The 15,533-nt window shown below is 40.3% G+C and overlaps 1 protein-coding gene across 3 annotated transcripts in view; it reads left to right on the forward strand.

Moving 5' to 3' along the window:
• Positions 1-15,533, forward strand: part of FSHR (follicle stimulating hormone receptor) — a 97,167-nt gene that overhangs the window by 66,253 nt on the left and 15,381 nt on the right. For all 3 annotated transcript variants that reach the window (XM_026095388.2, XM_064509783.1, XM_064509784.1), the window contains exons 5-8: positions 5,776-5,847; positions 8,007-8,084; positions 11,971-12,039; positions 12,151-12,225. In XM_026095388.2, the coding sequence (XP_025951173.1) occupies positions 5,776-5,847; positions 8,007-8,084; positions 11,971-12,039; positions 12,151-12,225 (294 nt within the window). The remainder of the gene's footprint in view (positions 1-5,775; positions 5,848-8,006; positions 8,085-11,970; positions 12,040-12,150; positions 12,226-15,533) is intronic.

Below are 15,533 nucleotides of genomic sequence, written 5' to 3' on the forward strand. Positions count from 1 at the left end.
GGCTGTGACAAGCCTGCTGCTCTTCCCAGGCACTGCTTTTCCCACCACACTGTGCTGAGCCTGCAGGGCCAACCTGGGTACCAGCCAAGGGAGTTGTCTTCACCTCCTCAGCTACCAGCCAACTTCAGCATGTACCCTACCACTAACGCTACTGTTTTTCCCCCATGCTACAAACAAACGAAGACCTCTTTTCTTTTTTCCCACCCCCATATACACTTCACCAGTGTCATCCCATAAGATACCAAGAAAGTTTTCCTTTCAGATAATTCTGCCTGTGTTACTGGAGCAAGACCTGAAGTCCCCTTAGGACTGAGCTGAATGTGATGCTGCGTTATGTCATGCTCACATCACTCTCTGTATGTACAATCATACCTTCTTGCTCTCTCTTGACTTGAGTAGGAAGGACTGCCATTTTCTCCATCCTAGTACTAGTTTCACACACTAGTACTTGCCCTTTTAGAAACCTCCCTTGAAAAGGCAAAAAGAGTTTATCATTTGAAAGAACAGGACTGCTAATTTAATGAGGAAGCAGAAATCTTGGTAGAAGGCTACGAAATGGCACCTGGTAAAGCTAATCCAGCCCCCGTTACTCACCTTCCTATGATGAGGAAGGGATGCTCAATGAAAATGTCAGGCAAGACACCGAGGTGAGTTAATGGATTTTTTTTTTCTTTGCACAGTACAGAAGTGAAGCCTTGTAAACATTTGGAACTAGAGTTTAAAACAATTCAGAGAAGGATTAAACATCCCTGTTCACAAAAAATAAGTCAGCAGCATCTATTTGAGAAATGATAAAAATTTTAAGGCTGCAAAGGTAAACTAACAAACCTTTATACAGCACAGCCTAATTCCCCCATAAACTGCAGGAAGTTAGGAAGGAATTGCAAGTGATTTCATAAATATGCTCTCATAAAACAGATTAGGAGACTTTGTCCAGCCATGTGGGGGGTTGTGTAGGTTTGACTGGAAAAAGGAACCTCAGGCTGGTCCCAGTGGGATGTACGCCTGTTGCCTACATGATGTATCTTTTCCCCAGCTGGGGTCCATGTCAGCTTTCCAAATGCTCCATGTCAAGCCAGCAGACCTGGAGGTGGTGGTGCATACTCTGACAGATCCTTGACCCAACCTTCTGCTACAGACCCTACCATAGACCTCTCTAACCCTTCTTAGTCTGCCCCTACCAGGCAGAACAGCCAGCACAGGCACACCTGTATCACAGTGTAAAGAGGTTTAGCAAGACCCACCTGCAACCAGCACTCCAGAGCAGGTGGACTCAGCTGCAGGCCCGTTGCTGAACTTACTTTGTGTTTTTTTCCCAAGTTTCCAGCATCGGTGACAGGGTACTAGACACTTAGTCTGATTCCTTTTGACGGTGCTGTGACTGTGACAGAACTGTTAAAACGCAGCTTAGAAAATCTCACAGAAAAATATATATTTACTGGCAGTTTTCAGAAAAAATGTTTGAAAAAAATTAATCAGTGTTAATGCCTGAGATAGAGGCTAGGCACCACAGCCCATTGGTTTAATGACCTTTGCAGCACGTTGCTTGCAAAGCTTTTTCTGTGCTGCTTTGAAAACAGTTGTATAGCCACTAGATCTTATTTATGGGCAGGCAAGAAGCTCTGGCTGGCCTTGTCAGTCCTCTCATCATCTTTATGGGCTCCTTACAGCCACTAGCTGTGGAACATTAACACACTTTTATCTGTGTCAGCTTGGGTAGGAATATATTTCACACCCACCCCACCCCAGTACTTCATAAGATTAGTGCAGCCTCTTTGTCTCCTGCATCATCATTACTAGTGTGGCAAAAATAGTAAGGAAAGAAAAATACTAAAAACAATTAATAATAATACAGTGCTGAAATACCCTAAACCTTCTGGAAAAATAACCTGAACTTCCTCACAAGTCTTTCAGAAGCAGTGAAGAGAATTATTAATTGGTCTTCCTGGGTATATGCCAAAGAGACAGACTGTTTCAAAATGGTAACTTGTTGACCTTTTCATGGGTACAAGATTATTTATCTGGCTCTCATTAAGGAAAGCTGAGGCATTGTCTGTTTAATAATGTAGTGATGGCTTTTCAAACCTATTTTCTTTCCAAAGTAAGTTCACATATGTAATCTATGATGTCCTTTGGTTCTTTTTTACAGTGGATGTGTCCATGTCCTATTTTAATGTCTCAAAAGCATCCATTTTATCTGCAGAACAGTTTGCTTTGTGGAGAGCGCAGTCCACTTCCAAAGACTTGCAGCTTCTTGTACCTGCCTGGCCTTATTTTTTAAAAGGCCTGACACACATGCACCTGGCATACTTCCTAAATCCAAACATATTTTTGCTGCAAAGATACAGCAAAGCACATGTAACAGGGAAGTCCACAGAATCGCTGACCCCCTGGACAGTGCTGACTCTGCAGTAAAAAGAAGTAATGCTGCTCTCCTTTCTTTTGCTTGATAGCCTCATGGTCAAAGACCTTGCCCCAGAAGTGGGCTTCTTGGATTATAGACTCATTTTAGCCTGCAAGGCCAGGACACACAAGCCAGAGGCCTGTCTTGCTACTAGACTGGAGTCAGGCTCCATCTCACCTGTCTCCTCATTATTATATTGTCTCTTATATTCCTCCACACACAGTGGAAGTGCTCGCAGACAGGATTTCTTACAACCAAGTTCCAGGTAGACACACACACACACACACACACACACACACGGACACACACACACACACACACACACACACACGGACACACAAATAAGACTTCCTGAATGGCACTGTTTTTATCTCTGCCTCCCCTGTGTTTGCCATTTAGCAAGTACCCACAATAAGCTGATGAGGTAAGCTGTGTTTCCTGTTTTGTTGAAGTAGCTCCTACCAGTTTGGCATAAAAAGAGCAGGAATGTTGCTATATCTGCAAATAAGCAGCCAGAATCTGTCAGAAATTAGTTTTTGAAAGATTTTTTTCTCTGGTGATCATGGTGCTATGTTTTCTTAAGTACTGACTCTAGTAAGCCTTTTCAAAAAGACAATTAATGTTTTGGAATGCAGCCATCAACCATCTGAAAGCAGGTTCTTACAGAGCTGTTTATGTGTGGCAGGGGGGGATTCAGTTATAACAGATTAAGGAGGACACTTGTTTAAAGCAAGGCTACTAGGAATGTATACATTAAGTGGTAAATACATTGATAAAACTGTCCTGCAGGAAAGAGACTCAGTAAATTGGATTATCTGCATTCTAACAAGATTATCCACTTAAAGACCTCTGGAGAGTTGCTGGTTGAATAAAAAAGAAGGTAGATACGGACCGCAGTCTAGCTAAATATTTTTTTAGTTCTTTTTCTGCAATTAATTAAAGGAGCAGCCTCTCCTATTTCTAATCATCCTACTGTGCCTCACTGCAATCAGTGCTTTGTACCACCTGTAGATTTGTTTCAATATATAATGATTTTCAAAGATGTTCTCCTTATCATCTCATGCTGCTCAGTTTACACCAGTGCAAAGTGAGCTCTGAACACTTTGAGATGACTGGGAAGATCAGTAATATGGCACCACCCAAGGCCTTGAAAGCATTTCTTCACACATCTGTGGCGAATGCCCTGCTAACCAGGGTGGCATTCTGAGACGTTTACCACTAGAGTAAACGGAGCGAGTTACCACTAGAAATAGTGTTTGAATAGCATATTTTAGAGTACTGTGGCCCTTCATTGCTGAAACATGTGGATCAAGCTTTGATTGGGAAAGTAGTGTAGAGAGGAAAGCTTTTCAGGTCTTCTCCTGAGCCCTACAACAGCCACACGCTCATTGGCAGCAGTTTGTTTCATCATTTAATTGTTAAACCAAATGCATGCTATAAATTGTATTTAACAAGTGTCTCTTAGAAAGAACTGCATGCATTTTTCGACTCATGACTCATTTAAAATGAAAGGCAGCCTTTCAGCTAAAATCTTGTACATCTCTAGTAATTTAGAGAGTGTGCTTTAAAATACCGTAAGGGTGGAGTTGCAGGTTCTTCTATTGCTTCTAATATTTTTGGCTAACTCCTTTCATGAAGTATAAGTGCAAAAGTACTTTAAATAATAACGGCCTTTTGAAATCCACTTGCTTCATTAATCATGCCTTCTACTTAACTATATGTAATAGTTTTTTGCAAGGGCATTTCTGTAGAGCTCTCTCGGTGACACGAGAGCTGCGATTTTTAAGCTAATGCAATATCAGACCATTTCGACTCCCAGGATGAAATAGTCATGACATTTCAGCAGCTTCCCCAAACTGGCTTCTTGAATATTCAGTACAATTCTTTTATTTTTTTCCTACATATAAAGCAATGCTTTTGGTTTTAAAATTAGACAGATGACAAGCTGATTTTTCAATGTGAATGCCTGAGAATATCCAGATATCACTTCAGAGAGCTCAGATCAGTATTTATGCAAGTGAATGACTATTTTATGGACATACATGTCACTCTTAGTGCCCAAATGTAGAAACTGGTTGTCATGTTTAGGTGGTCGGTTTCAGTTCAGTCCATGAAACCTGAAAGGTCTTTCATCAACTCTCCTGAGATAATCTAGGTTCATAATAAACATAAAATAAATGGTGTAACTTTTTTCCAGTCTCAGTGCCTTTTATCATCGTTTAATTATTCAGGGTAAATCTGCAAAAAAATCACATCCAGTAACAGAAAACTATTGTTCTGTTTCAGTGCCAAGACAAAAAAATGCCTTCTATATACTGCTAATGTGCTTCTTAAGGAACCAATATTCTCAGTAAAAGGTTACCTTCTCTATCAGCTCACATATTAAAGATACAAAGAGATAATTAACCTTTAAAGAACCCAAATTTTCTCTTTGTTGATAGTGTCAGAGTGGTAATGAGACATTTTGGTGGTTGAGGCATCTCCCAGCCCCTTGGAGCCCTGCTCCTTCGGGCTACTGGCACTTCCTGGGGCAGGCTCACAGTCCCTCATTTCGACCATCAGCAACGACCAGCCATCTCTTTCTGCGCAGCAATAACATTTGCCACTTTTGTCCTGCTCTTGCTCGTGTTATTGATAACCATGTTAACTTAAATAAGACCTGGTGTGGCTTTGCTGGTGTCCGTGGCCCCGTTTCCTCACTGCCCCAGAAGGAGCACCGGAGTCGGTGTTTCTGTGCCGCCGTGTTTGGTGGGCACGCACCACAGCCACACTGCACGCCATCGGCAATGTCGTGGAAGGTGGGATGTCGTTTCAGCCCTAAATATTGAGGCTCAGTCCTGTTTCTGGTGAAACAAACTGCGGAAACATTCACGTATGTTCACTTCCTCGCTCTCTAAGGTGCTAGCAAATAAAGCATTCTATTTTTCTCTCGCTTTATGAAGTGATGTTATTTCTAATGGAATTACTGTATCTGCTGTTCAAATAGAAGGTTAAAATTGTGGTAAATTGATTTGTACTTTTTTCTTAAAAGAACTGCTAGGAAAATAATTATTCTGTGTCAGTGCAATTGACTTCTTAAAATATCATTAGGAAATTAATACAGGAGCTGTTTGAGATCATCAAGAGGGATTATGGAATTATCCAAAGTATGGTTTCATTGTTAACTTCAATGGGGGCAGAATTTAGCTGGTGCTTTTGAGAAAAACTCATTCATATTACGATGTGGAGTTTCCTTGGGCAACCCCTGCATATGTGGCTGAAGTTTACCTTTTGTGGCTGCCATTTTAAGTCCAATGTGTTTTCTTCTTTGTTAATTATTGCTTCACTCCTGGGACAGCGTTAATAATCTTCATTTGTTCTCTCTTCCTTAGGTTAATATCAAACACTGGCCTTAGGTTTTTACCTGCTCTCCGTAAGGTTCAGTCTTTCCAGAAAGTTTTGCTGTAAGTGTTAATGTCTGTTTTTAACTTTTTAGAAGCTGCATTTGAATGTTCTACTGTTCGAACAAAATCTTTTAAAATGTGAGTCCCCTTGTGTTCATTTCCTAGCTTTATGATAGCCTTTTAGGTTGTAATTCTGTAGGCATTGGTGATAATTCGGCCTAAAAGGTCTCAGTATTCTCTGGGCATAGATGATTGCATTTTACAGACAACTCTTCCTTTCACTGTGTTAGGAGCATACAGCTAGATGGCCCAGGAGACTGATAACAGACTACTACTTCTAGTTCACCAATTGCAATTCAATCGTGGCTGGTGGTAGTGGAAATTTGTTGGCATCTGGTGACAGTTCTATGGCCTGTGTGGAAAGAGTCACTGATCTCAGTCCTGTTTTCAGTGGACAGATGGCCACATCGCAGAAAACAAAACAAACCGCAAGAAAATATCCCTAGCACGTCATTTTTTTGACTGGCAGTAAAACTGTTCAGGAATGAAATATTGCTATGGAAAATTCCGGTGCCAATAGCGAAAAAATATTTGTGTGAAATTTTGTGTGAAAGCAGACACTTTTTTGTAAAAACTGCATATAATGCAAAATTTTATTCTTTTTCCACTGACAAAGATCTTGGCAGAAATTTTCAATCAATTCTTTATATAGTTGCACACAGAAAAGCTAGGAAATAAACAGATATTTCTTATCTTCCTTAAGATATATTAGAAATTTTGAAATTTTTGAATCTTTAAAAAAGATTTTTGAACCTTTGATTAGAAGATTTCAATCTGTGGGAATACTAATCCTGCAATTATCTTAGTAATGGCCATGAATATAAATAAAAATATATAGAAAAATTAGAGGTGTCTGTATATTGTATACATACATATCCTTTAAGAAATAAATTTGTGTAATATGCTTGAAGTATGTAGTGTTGGGAACTGCACTTTAGGGCTCTGTGAAACCATAAAGCAAATGCAACAGATGCAGAGCTACAGAACGTTATTGCTATATGCCTTTGGGATTATTATCAGTCTTAGCTAGATTTGAATTTTTATGTCCTGGTGGACAAGGGTTTTTCTTTTCAGGTGAAATTCCTCCCTTTCTATAAAGCTAACTAGGCCTTGACACTGCTTAAGTCACAAAACAGATCTTGGTTCAAACCCTGGCCCCACTGAGGTCAATAAGAAAATTCCCGTTGGCTTCAGTTGTCCCAAGATTTAAATCCCAAAGACAGATCTTCATGGGTTATTGATATTTGTAAAGGCCTTGTACTTAGGACAGAGGTAAATTTTGCTTCTACTGATGCTGTGCCCTCTCTTCCTGTTCCTAACTCTGTTGATTTCAATTTGCAGAACAAGGTTTCTGTTTAACTCTCAGTTAATGAAGTGTTGTGGCCATATTTAACTGTCAGTATGAGATAATTCTGGAACTGCATTTAATTTCAAGCTTTGCAGATAATTCATTTTGTTCCCTGATTTCCAACAGAAACAGCATGAAAACAACCATATTCCCCGTCTAAATTATGAGTAATACTGTTTAACTTCTTTGAGGTCTATTTTGAGCAAGCAACAGAATGTCTATCTGCAGTTCTTTTTTTATATCAGTCAAAACTGCTGAAAGACTGAAATGAATACTTGTCAGTTCAACAAATTCAATTGACAGGGGTCCTACATCTTAAGTTCTTAAGCACATACAAAGCTTATAAGCCACCCCGTCGACACTGGCAGGGGAATTATTCATAGGCTTTTAGGTACCCTGCTGAATCAGGTCAAAAAGACTAACAGCTTTTCATTCTAGGTGGGAGACCGAGAGAGGCATCGCTTCACAGCCCCTCCACTTGCGTTTTCTGGATAGTATATTTTCTAGAGGGGCTACTTTCTCCATGTCTGGGTTCTCAGACCCAAGCTTTTGTATGTTCTAATGGCTTAAGCTTGTTTGGGATGAAGGTGTAGGGGCGTGGAGAACAACAGTTTGGAAATGTTTGACTTCGGTCTTTTTTACCAGGAAGGTTTGTGCTCTGCAGATGAAATGTCCTAGAAACTTTAATCGTTATCCTTTGCATGAAATAGTTCCTCAGATTGACTGTAAGGAAAAATACCTTTGCTGTTTGAAATATCTTTTCTCATTGAAAGGCGGTTAGAGGTACAAAAAGGTATATTTTATTTTTCAGAGACATTCAAGACAATATCAATATACGTACAATTGAAAGTAATTCGTTCATGGGCCTGAGTTCTGAAAGTGTGATTATGTGAGTAAGAAATAACAAATCCATTATTTTCCTTGTTTCCTCGTTTCATTTCCAGAATAGGGTCAAGAAAACCTTATTTATTTCTGAGGGATGGGCACTATTCTGTAGGCTTTCAAAATCAATTTGAGATTTTAGACTTTTCCCCTGTCCCTGAAATCTGTGTATTCTGTTTTCCTGCTATGAGGACTGAATGCTTTTGTGGTTTATTTTATTCTAATCCTGCTCTTTATTTTAGAACTACAGCATAGAGCAAATGTAGTAATTACTGATACCAAGGTTAAACACATTCCACCTACAACAACAATTCCATGTGATTCACATTGTGTTTAAAAGGATGTTGTGACTCATAAATATTTACAGTCAGATACATCATTCAAAGACGTTTATTACTTGGGCAAAATATATGTAGATACTGTGGAAATATGGTATATTTATACATAATGTTAATGCATTGATACAGGCCAGTTCACAATGCACTTTCATGCTGTGTAGTTAGATGTTTTTTCATTTGACTTGAACAGTCATGTTTTTTAATGAACTATCTGGGTTCTTTGATCCTTTCTGTTGGTATACCAAAATGTACTATTTGCTTACTAACAAGCTACCTTAATTTCACCTAGCCAGACGATAGACTGGAAAAACTTCCTGCTGTGATATTTAGTTTACCTCAGATACCAAAGCAGACGAGCAGGATCTGCTTGACTGATTGGACTTTCATTGATTTTGGCGGGAGCAGGGTCAGACCATCAGTGCTTGGAGATTGCCCGAAACAGGCTAATAACAAGTCACTTCACTATTATCTCTCCTTTTTCCCCATCAGTTATCAGCACCCGCTGTCTATGTCATATTCCCTAAAGTTTTAAACACACGCATGCACACACACATACACACACCCCTGAGATATTCACACAGTTTTCTCAAACGTGTTCAGATAATGATGCTCCGAATGTATTGCTTTATCCTTTCTCTTAAAATGATAATATTTGCCATTCATATGGAATGCGCAGAGCATATTTGCCATTCATATGGAATGTGCAGAGCACTGCGCAACAAGTACCTTATTTATTTCCATAATGCTACTAAGCAATGAGATAAATATGCAAGATTTTTATTGCATTTTGATCTCTCCATGCCACTCAAGCAGTATGAAATTGGCTTTTCCTCCCTCCCCAGGCCCTCCCCGGGCCTGTATGCTTACTACCTTGGCACTGCAGGATACTGCTCTCGGATAGTGTTCAGGCTGCCGATCTACTGCCAAAATTGGCCCGAGGGGATCCTTCCTCTTCCAGCTGCTTCACCTGCCTCCTGCAACAGCCCCTGAGTCCTTCTGCCACCGGAGGGTGCAGGAGCAGCAGTGAGGACCTCTGCCTGCAGGCTGGTGAGGGCTCTGTAAGCAGCCCTGGCCACCAAGCGTCTCGTCAAACTATGTCCTCACCCTCCCATAGTTCTCTCCCTGGGACAGGGGCCCTCTTTGTGGTCTTTGGGCAATGCTAGTCCCTGATTAGGCTTTCTTTGTGCTATAACAAAGAAGGACTTTCCTCATTTTAGAGCCAAACTTCTTGTTCTGTACAAAATTGAAGTCACTATGCAATACTACAGAAACTTACTGTTGCAAAAGCAGTAATTTGTGAAACCAGGCATGTCAAAGTAGCATTAAAAACCTGGGACCCATTACCACCGCCACACTCTGGGAAACACTCTGGGTCTGCCAATATGAGCAGGTTTAGTTGTGGCATGCTCCAAGCACATTTAAGCCAGGAACTGGATTGCATCTAATCTTATGCTTTGCATGGGATCAGCACAGACGGAAACTGTAGATACATTTTGTAAAGTCATAGAAATTTATGGAAGAAATTTACCATGCTTCCAGGCCTGCATGCCATTTAGAGCCTAGCATAGAGCTTTCCTAAATTAAGGTGTAAATAGTACCTCAGAGGCAGTGGCCTCTGGCACTTGGTGAATTTAAAATTGTGCTTAAATATAGCACTATAGCCATGAAATGGTAACCAAAAGCAGATAGGGCCAAGGTCTGGATCTCTCCATCAGTTTGCATTTGTTATTAAAGTAAGACTTCCATTTTATTCAGTGCAGCTAGTAAGGATGCTGATTTAAGCGAGAGAAGAATTTGTCCCCGTAGAAAGCTGTCCAGGTAACAACTGAGAAAGAGTTATAGTAAGACCTCAGGAGTCAGGTAGAATCTTTGCTCTTTTTACTAGTTGGATGCAATTTGCCAGGTGACAGCAGAGTGTAGTCCACACTGCATGGCGACAGTAATTGTTTGACTTTACGGCATTGGTATCTCATTGCATTAACATCATGTTCAGTGAGAGAATGCAGTAAGTGCTAAAACAGTGATTAAAATCATATATATCAGCCTGGCAGCTGTGAATGGGTAAGATCAATGTAATATAATAAATGTTTCAAATGCTATAAGCAGGGGCACGTCTCTCCTCTTTGCCTGCTCATTCATGTCTAATAGTGCTTGCAAGTGAAGGGGATGGTGACAGTTTTTCTGATCTGATCTGACACACATTATAGACATGGATCTATGCACATCTGCCTTTCATGGTCAGAAGGGTAATCTTTTCAGCCAAGCCCGTAATTGATTTTCATGTTGACCTTAGCTCACCATCTCGGACCTTAGATAAGTGGGTCACTTGCATGCTCAGCTTTCAGTGTGAATTAGAAATAAAATGTCCAGGTATGGTGACAGTTTAATTAAATCATTCCATTTTTGCCATCAATCAGACCTGTCATCCTGTGCTGGAGAAGGTGTGAGTCGCAAAGTGACACTTAAAAGGAGATGAAAGATTACACCATATAAATGATAAATATAACTGACCTGAGTGTAAATTTTTGGACCATGAAGGGAACAGGGGGAAGGACATTAAACATTAATTAGTTAATGCACTATAGTAAAAGCTTGGCAGAAAGCCCCAGGAGTTTTAGTTCACAGATTCACTACCTGTTTCTTCTCTCACAGGCAAGAGCTCAGAGGAGTTGGGGTTAGGGACAGGGGAGCAGCCAGGGAGTGTAATTTGGAGAGACAGCAGATACAGAAGGAATTCAGCCGCCTAGGTGGCAGTTTCTGCAGCACTGCCACTCCAATGCATCCTGCCCTGCTCAGTCGCAGGCAGCCTCTTCTCCACCAGCACGCTCCAGGGAAGTTAGACCACCAGCACAGGGACTCAGCAGCACTAGTGTGTGGCACGTTTCCATGAGGAACTGTCTGGTAGAGGAGACTTCTCTGTAGATGTTTTGCTGCTTTTAGCCACCTTCCCCGTTCCCAGCTCTCAATTCTCCCTGGTGTTTATTCTGGGGTCTTCACAGTTCTGGAGGTAAGTGGAAATGCTCACTGGAGCAGCTGCTGTCTTCCATTTATTTCCTGGGCTTCTCATGCCTTCCTCTTTTATGTAATAATTGGCAAAGGATAAGCTGTGACCTTGTGTTTCATAAGCATTTTGAAAATATGAAGTGTAAATAGCACTGAGAGGAACAGTAGGAAAGATTCTGATCTCATTCATTCTGTATGAATTCAATCTGGAATAGCTTCACTGATTTTACTGTAGGCTTCCCAGGAAAGCGATGGGCAGAACCATACCCAAATCCATGTAGCTATTGTTTCTAACTTTGGTTCAAAAACTTACTCTGTGTATCATTTCTAATGATAATGCTGATCTGTCCTATTCAGATCTGTGCTCTGCAAATCCTTCTTCTAACTACTGGGACTTTATCACCTGGTATTCATAGAAATTTCCTAATTTAAATATCCATTTAAGAACTACGTGTTTGAAATCACCTTATTTTTTCCCTGGTCTATTTGAATTAGGTATGTTTTAGTTAGGAAGCATGTATAAGAACATAACTGTTTTTTTCTCTATTGCAGATGGCTAAATAAAAATGGAATTCGAGAAATTGAGAATCATGCATTTAATGGAACCTACCTGGATGAGCTGTAACTACTTTTGTTATTTAGCAGTCTGCAAAACAATTATTAGCAAGTAGCAACTCCTGCAGGTTTTTTAATGTCAGATTGTTTTAGCATTGATATTGTTGTGTTTTACAGAAATCTTAGTGACAACCACAACTTAGAAAAATTACCGAATGAAGTCTTTCACGGAGCCAATGGTCCAGTTGTTTTGTAAGTAATATTCAGATTTTTTCTCATTATTAACTCCCCAGAAAAGAACAGATAAGAATACAGCATTCAAATGTGAATGCAAGTCTAGATTTTAACATCTCACAAATGTTGGAGGTCAAAATTGGAGCTGCATGCCTGAATATAAAAAACTGGAAGCCATATCTGAAATACTAGTCTAGATCCAAGTTTTCACTTTTTCCTCAAGGTTTTTGGAGTATTTGGATCCAGTTATTAGATCCAGATTCCTCTTCAGAGTTGATTAAGATCTGTAAGAGAGAAGTTCTGCTTCATTTATGCAGTGAAAATGCTGTTCATTTTTTGTTTAGGGCAAAAGCAAGGATAGGTAAGTGGGTCCTCATTGCTTAAATCTGAATTACACACCCTTGAACAATTTAAAACCACAGAGGATTTGCGCTGCAGTTCTGAAGCTTAATTCTAAAGGTAAAATCCCTACCCTATACTTCACACAGTTAAAATAGGATCTCTTTAGTGGTGTTAATCTGGAAAAAAGAGATCTCAGAAGTATGCAGTTCAGCAGTAGAGTGCTCATGGATCTCAGTCACCGTTACCTCAAGCTGTGGTTTGGCAGGGGTCTGAAAATACCTGTGACTGTGCACAGCTGCTTGTGCTTCTGAGCCCAAGCCACATGTAAGAGCCGTAACAAACACGTGAACTTTTTTTTTGTGTGTCACCAATTCATCAGAGCCTTTCTCTCTTCCCATCTACCCTGGATGTCCGGAGAGGGTACCCCAAAAATGGTGAAAAAGGGTAATTGGAATTGTTGGAAGATTTTACACAGAGGTTTAGAGTGGTTGGAAGTCTAGAAAAGGCAGAGAAAAATGGCTAGCCAACCTTGAGTTCAGATAAGAGCTCTTCGGAAGGCCTTGAATACACAGTCCAAACCTTTTTTCCATCTTGTAATGTTCAATGCACCTATGATGTAAAGAGCTACCATAAGGGTTACCTACATTTCACTCCACTTGCATCATTCCCTCAAAATGCCTTTCTCCTTTAGAAAGGACTGCCAATGGAGCATCTTTTCAGCAGTGATGCACTTGATGTTTCTCTGGAAAAACATCATTTCCTGGAGCAAGAAGTTAATGCGTTTTCTTTGCAAACTGTAGCTGATACAATCATATTCTGGAAGCTTATCAAATTGATTTGGCTATAGTTCAGATTCATTTGATAGTTCAATTTCTAACACTGAGTTATTTGTGCAAGAAGTTTTCTGTTCCATTACTAGTATGTCCACTCTTCTATAGATTGTAAATTACCTTTTTATCCTGACTGAGAACATGAAAGAGGAGCCTTCTACTCATCTGTCACTGTAGTGTACACCAGAAATATGCTTTCACTTATGGAAATGATTGACCCATAATGATATCTTTGCTGGGGAAAATAGTGTTGTTGAAAACAAATTTGTGTTGCAGGCTACAATATTTTATTAGACTGAACTTCAGAGTGTTTAATTGTTTGCTCTTCCTGCACCAGTGTCTATTAATGCCACCTTCTATTTTAGATTTTAGAATATTAAAATAACATGACAGATGCACAGACACAAATATGAATGTCATATTGCACCAGTCTTGTCACCTATTCTGCCTTATACAGGCTACACAGTTTCACAGATCAAATCCTCTCTCAGGCTTACGGCTTTTGGCTGAATTTAGAATATCTATTTTGGAAAGACACCAAGTTCTGAGTTAAAGAATTTCAGCATTGACGATAGGCAGGTAAATTAAATGGCTAATTAGATTTACACCTACATGCTTTCCTTCTGTACAAAAATACACTTTATTTCCGACTTGGATTTTCATAGCCTCAATTTTCAGCCATTTTGTTTCCTTTATTTCTCTTCTGATGCTCCCAAAGCAATAGGAGCTTACACCAGGTTTTAGGGACTGGGTCACTTAACGAAGTCCATAGGAGCCTCTGCCTTCCATAAGCATTACAAAACTTGGGGAGTTCCAGGAAGGAACAGGAAGCTGCAGGGGGACTCTCAGGTTCCCCCTCTCCATAAATGTAATTCAGCTGCTCAATGATGATCCATTCTGGGCTAAATTCCCTGGCTACACCCTGACTCCACAGTAGGGCAAGATGTGGCTACCGTGCATCCTGCCCTCACAGCTTGTCTTCAGCAGGAAACCCAAGCATGTGGGTCCAGGAGAGCTCCAGTAGGTCCCCAGCTAGACGGCTGGGTTTCTGAAGCACTTCCAGAGAGCAGTTTAAATGCAACCTTTGAGAAGATTAGTATCACTGCTCAGTCCACCGCTCTCTGATCCCCGCTATCCCAACCTTTTCTTGCTGCTTCTATATGTAGCTTTCAAACCTAAATGCGATTATCCACTGTCAGTATATTTTGCTAATCCAACAGAGACTCCCAGTGGGAAAGGGAAGTGATAGGAAGATAGCTCAGATTAATTTTGCTGTTCCTGCACTGGCTGCTGTTGAGGCTGATGTCTAGCAGTGAACAAAGCCTCAAGGAGCCTCTGAACTGAGGTCTGCTCTGTGACAGCTCAGTGGAGTAAGTTACTAAACCACCTGCACCCTGTCTGTGTTTGCTGCTCGGTGGCCTACTGGCAGTGTATCAGTAACTATCTGTAACTGGCATATCAACAAACACTGCACTACTGTGCAAAGCACTTCCCCCAACTTGCTTCTGTTTATGTGCAATAACAATCTTAAAAAACATAGAAGGATGTTTAAAAGAAGAAGATATTTTCTCAGGAAGATATTTAAGTATTTTAGGTTTAGAGATGACTAGAGACCCAGTAACATTTTATCTACTTTTAAGTCTAGGTGATACTCATATTTGTTATTTCCTAGCTAGCATAATAACTGTTTGGACTTGCCAAAGATTTCCAGCTAACAAGCTAAAGAAAACGTTTTTCATGCCCTTGTTCAGAATTATAAAACCTTTTGAAGTTCCATAGGCTCTTAATGGTGCCGTGAACGATACTGTCTGTGGATTTCGGCAGAAAACTGCAGTTTGCTTGTTTAGTCATGAACATATACTCAAGGTGACAGTTTTCATTAGGCAGCCTACTAAGGACAATAATCAGTCCATGAAACAATTGAGGTTGCCAGTTGCAACCTAATTACCACTTTAGGTGTCTAAATCAGAAATTTAAAGCTTAAAGTTCCTCTTCAGCTGCTGCTTTTAGCTTCTGCCAGAAAAGGATCAGACCCAGAACAACCTCAGGACCAAAACATGGTATCTCTTAGCCTTGCCTGCAGAAGTGCAAAGCATTTCTGCTCTCACCTGTCCATCTTGCCCTTCTAGTAGATGTTACAGCCCTGGCTCAGGG

This window comes from Dromaius novaehollandiae, chromosome 3, assembly GCF_036370855.1.
Source record: "Dromaius novaehollandiae isolate bDroNov1 chromosome 3, bDroNov1.hap1, whole genome shotgun sequence".
Taxonomy (NCBI): domain Eukaryota; kingdom Metazoa; phylum Chordata; class Aves; order Casuariiformes; family Dromaiidae; genus Dromaius; species Dromaius novaehollandiae.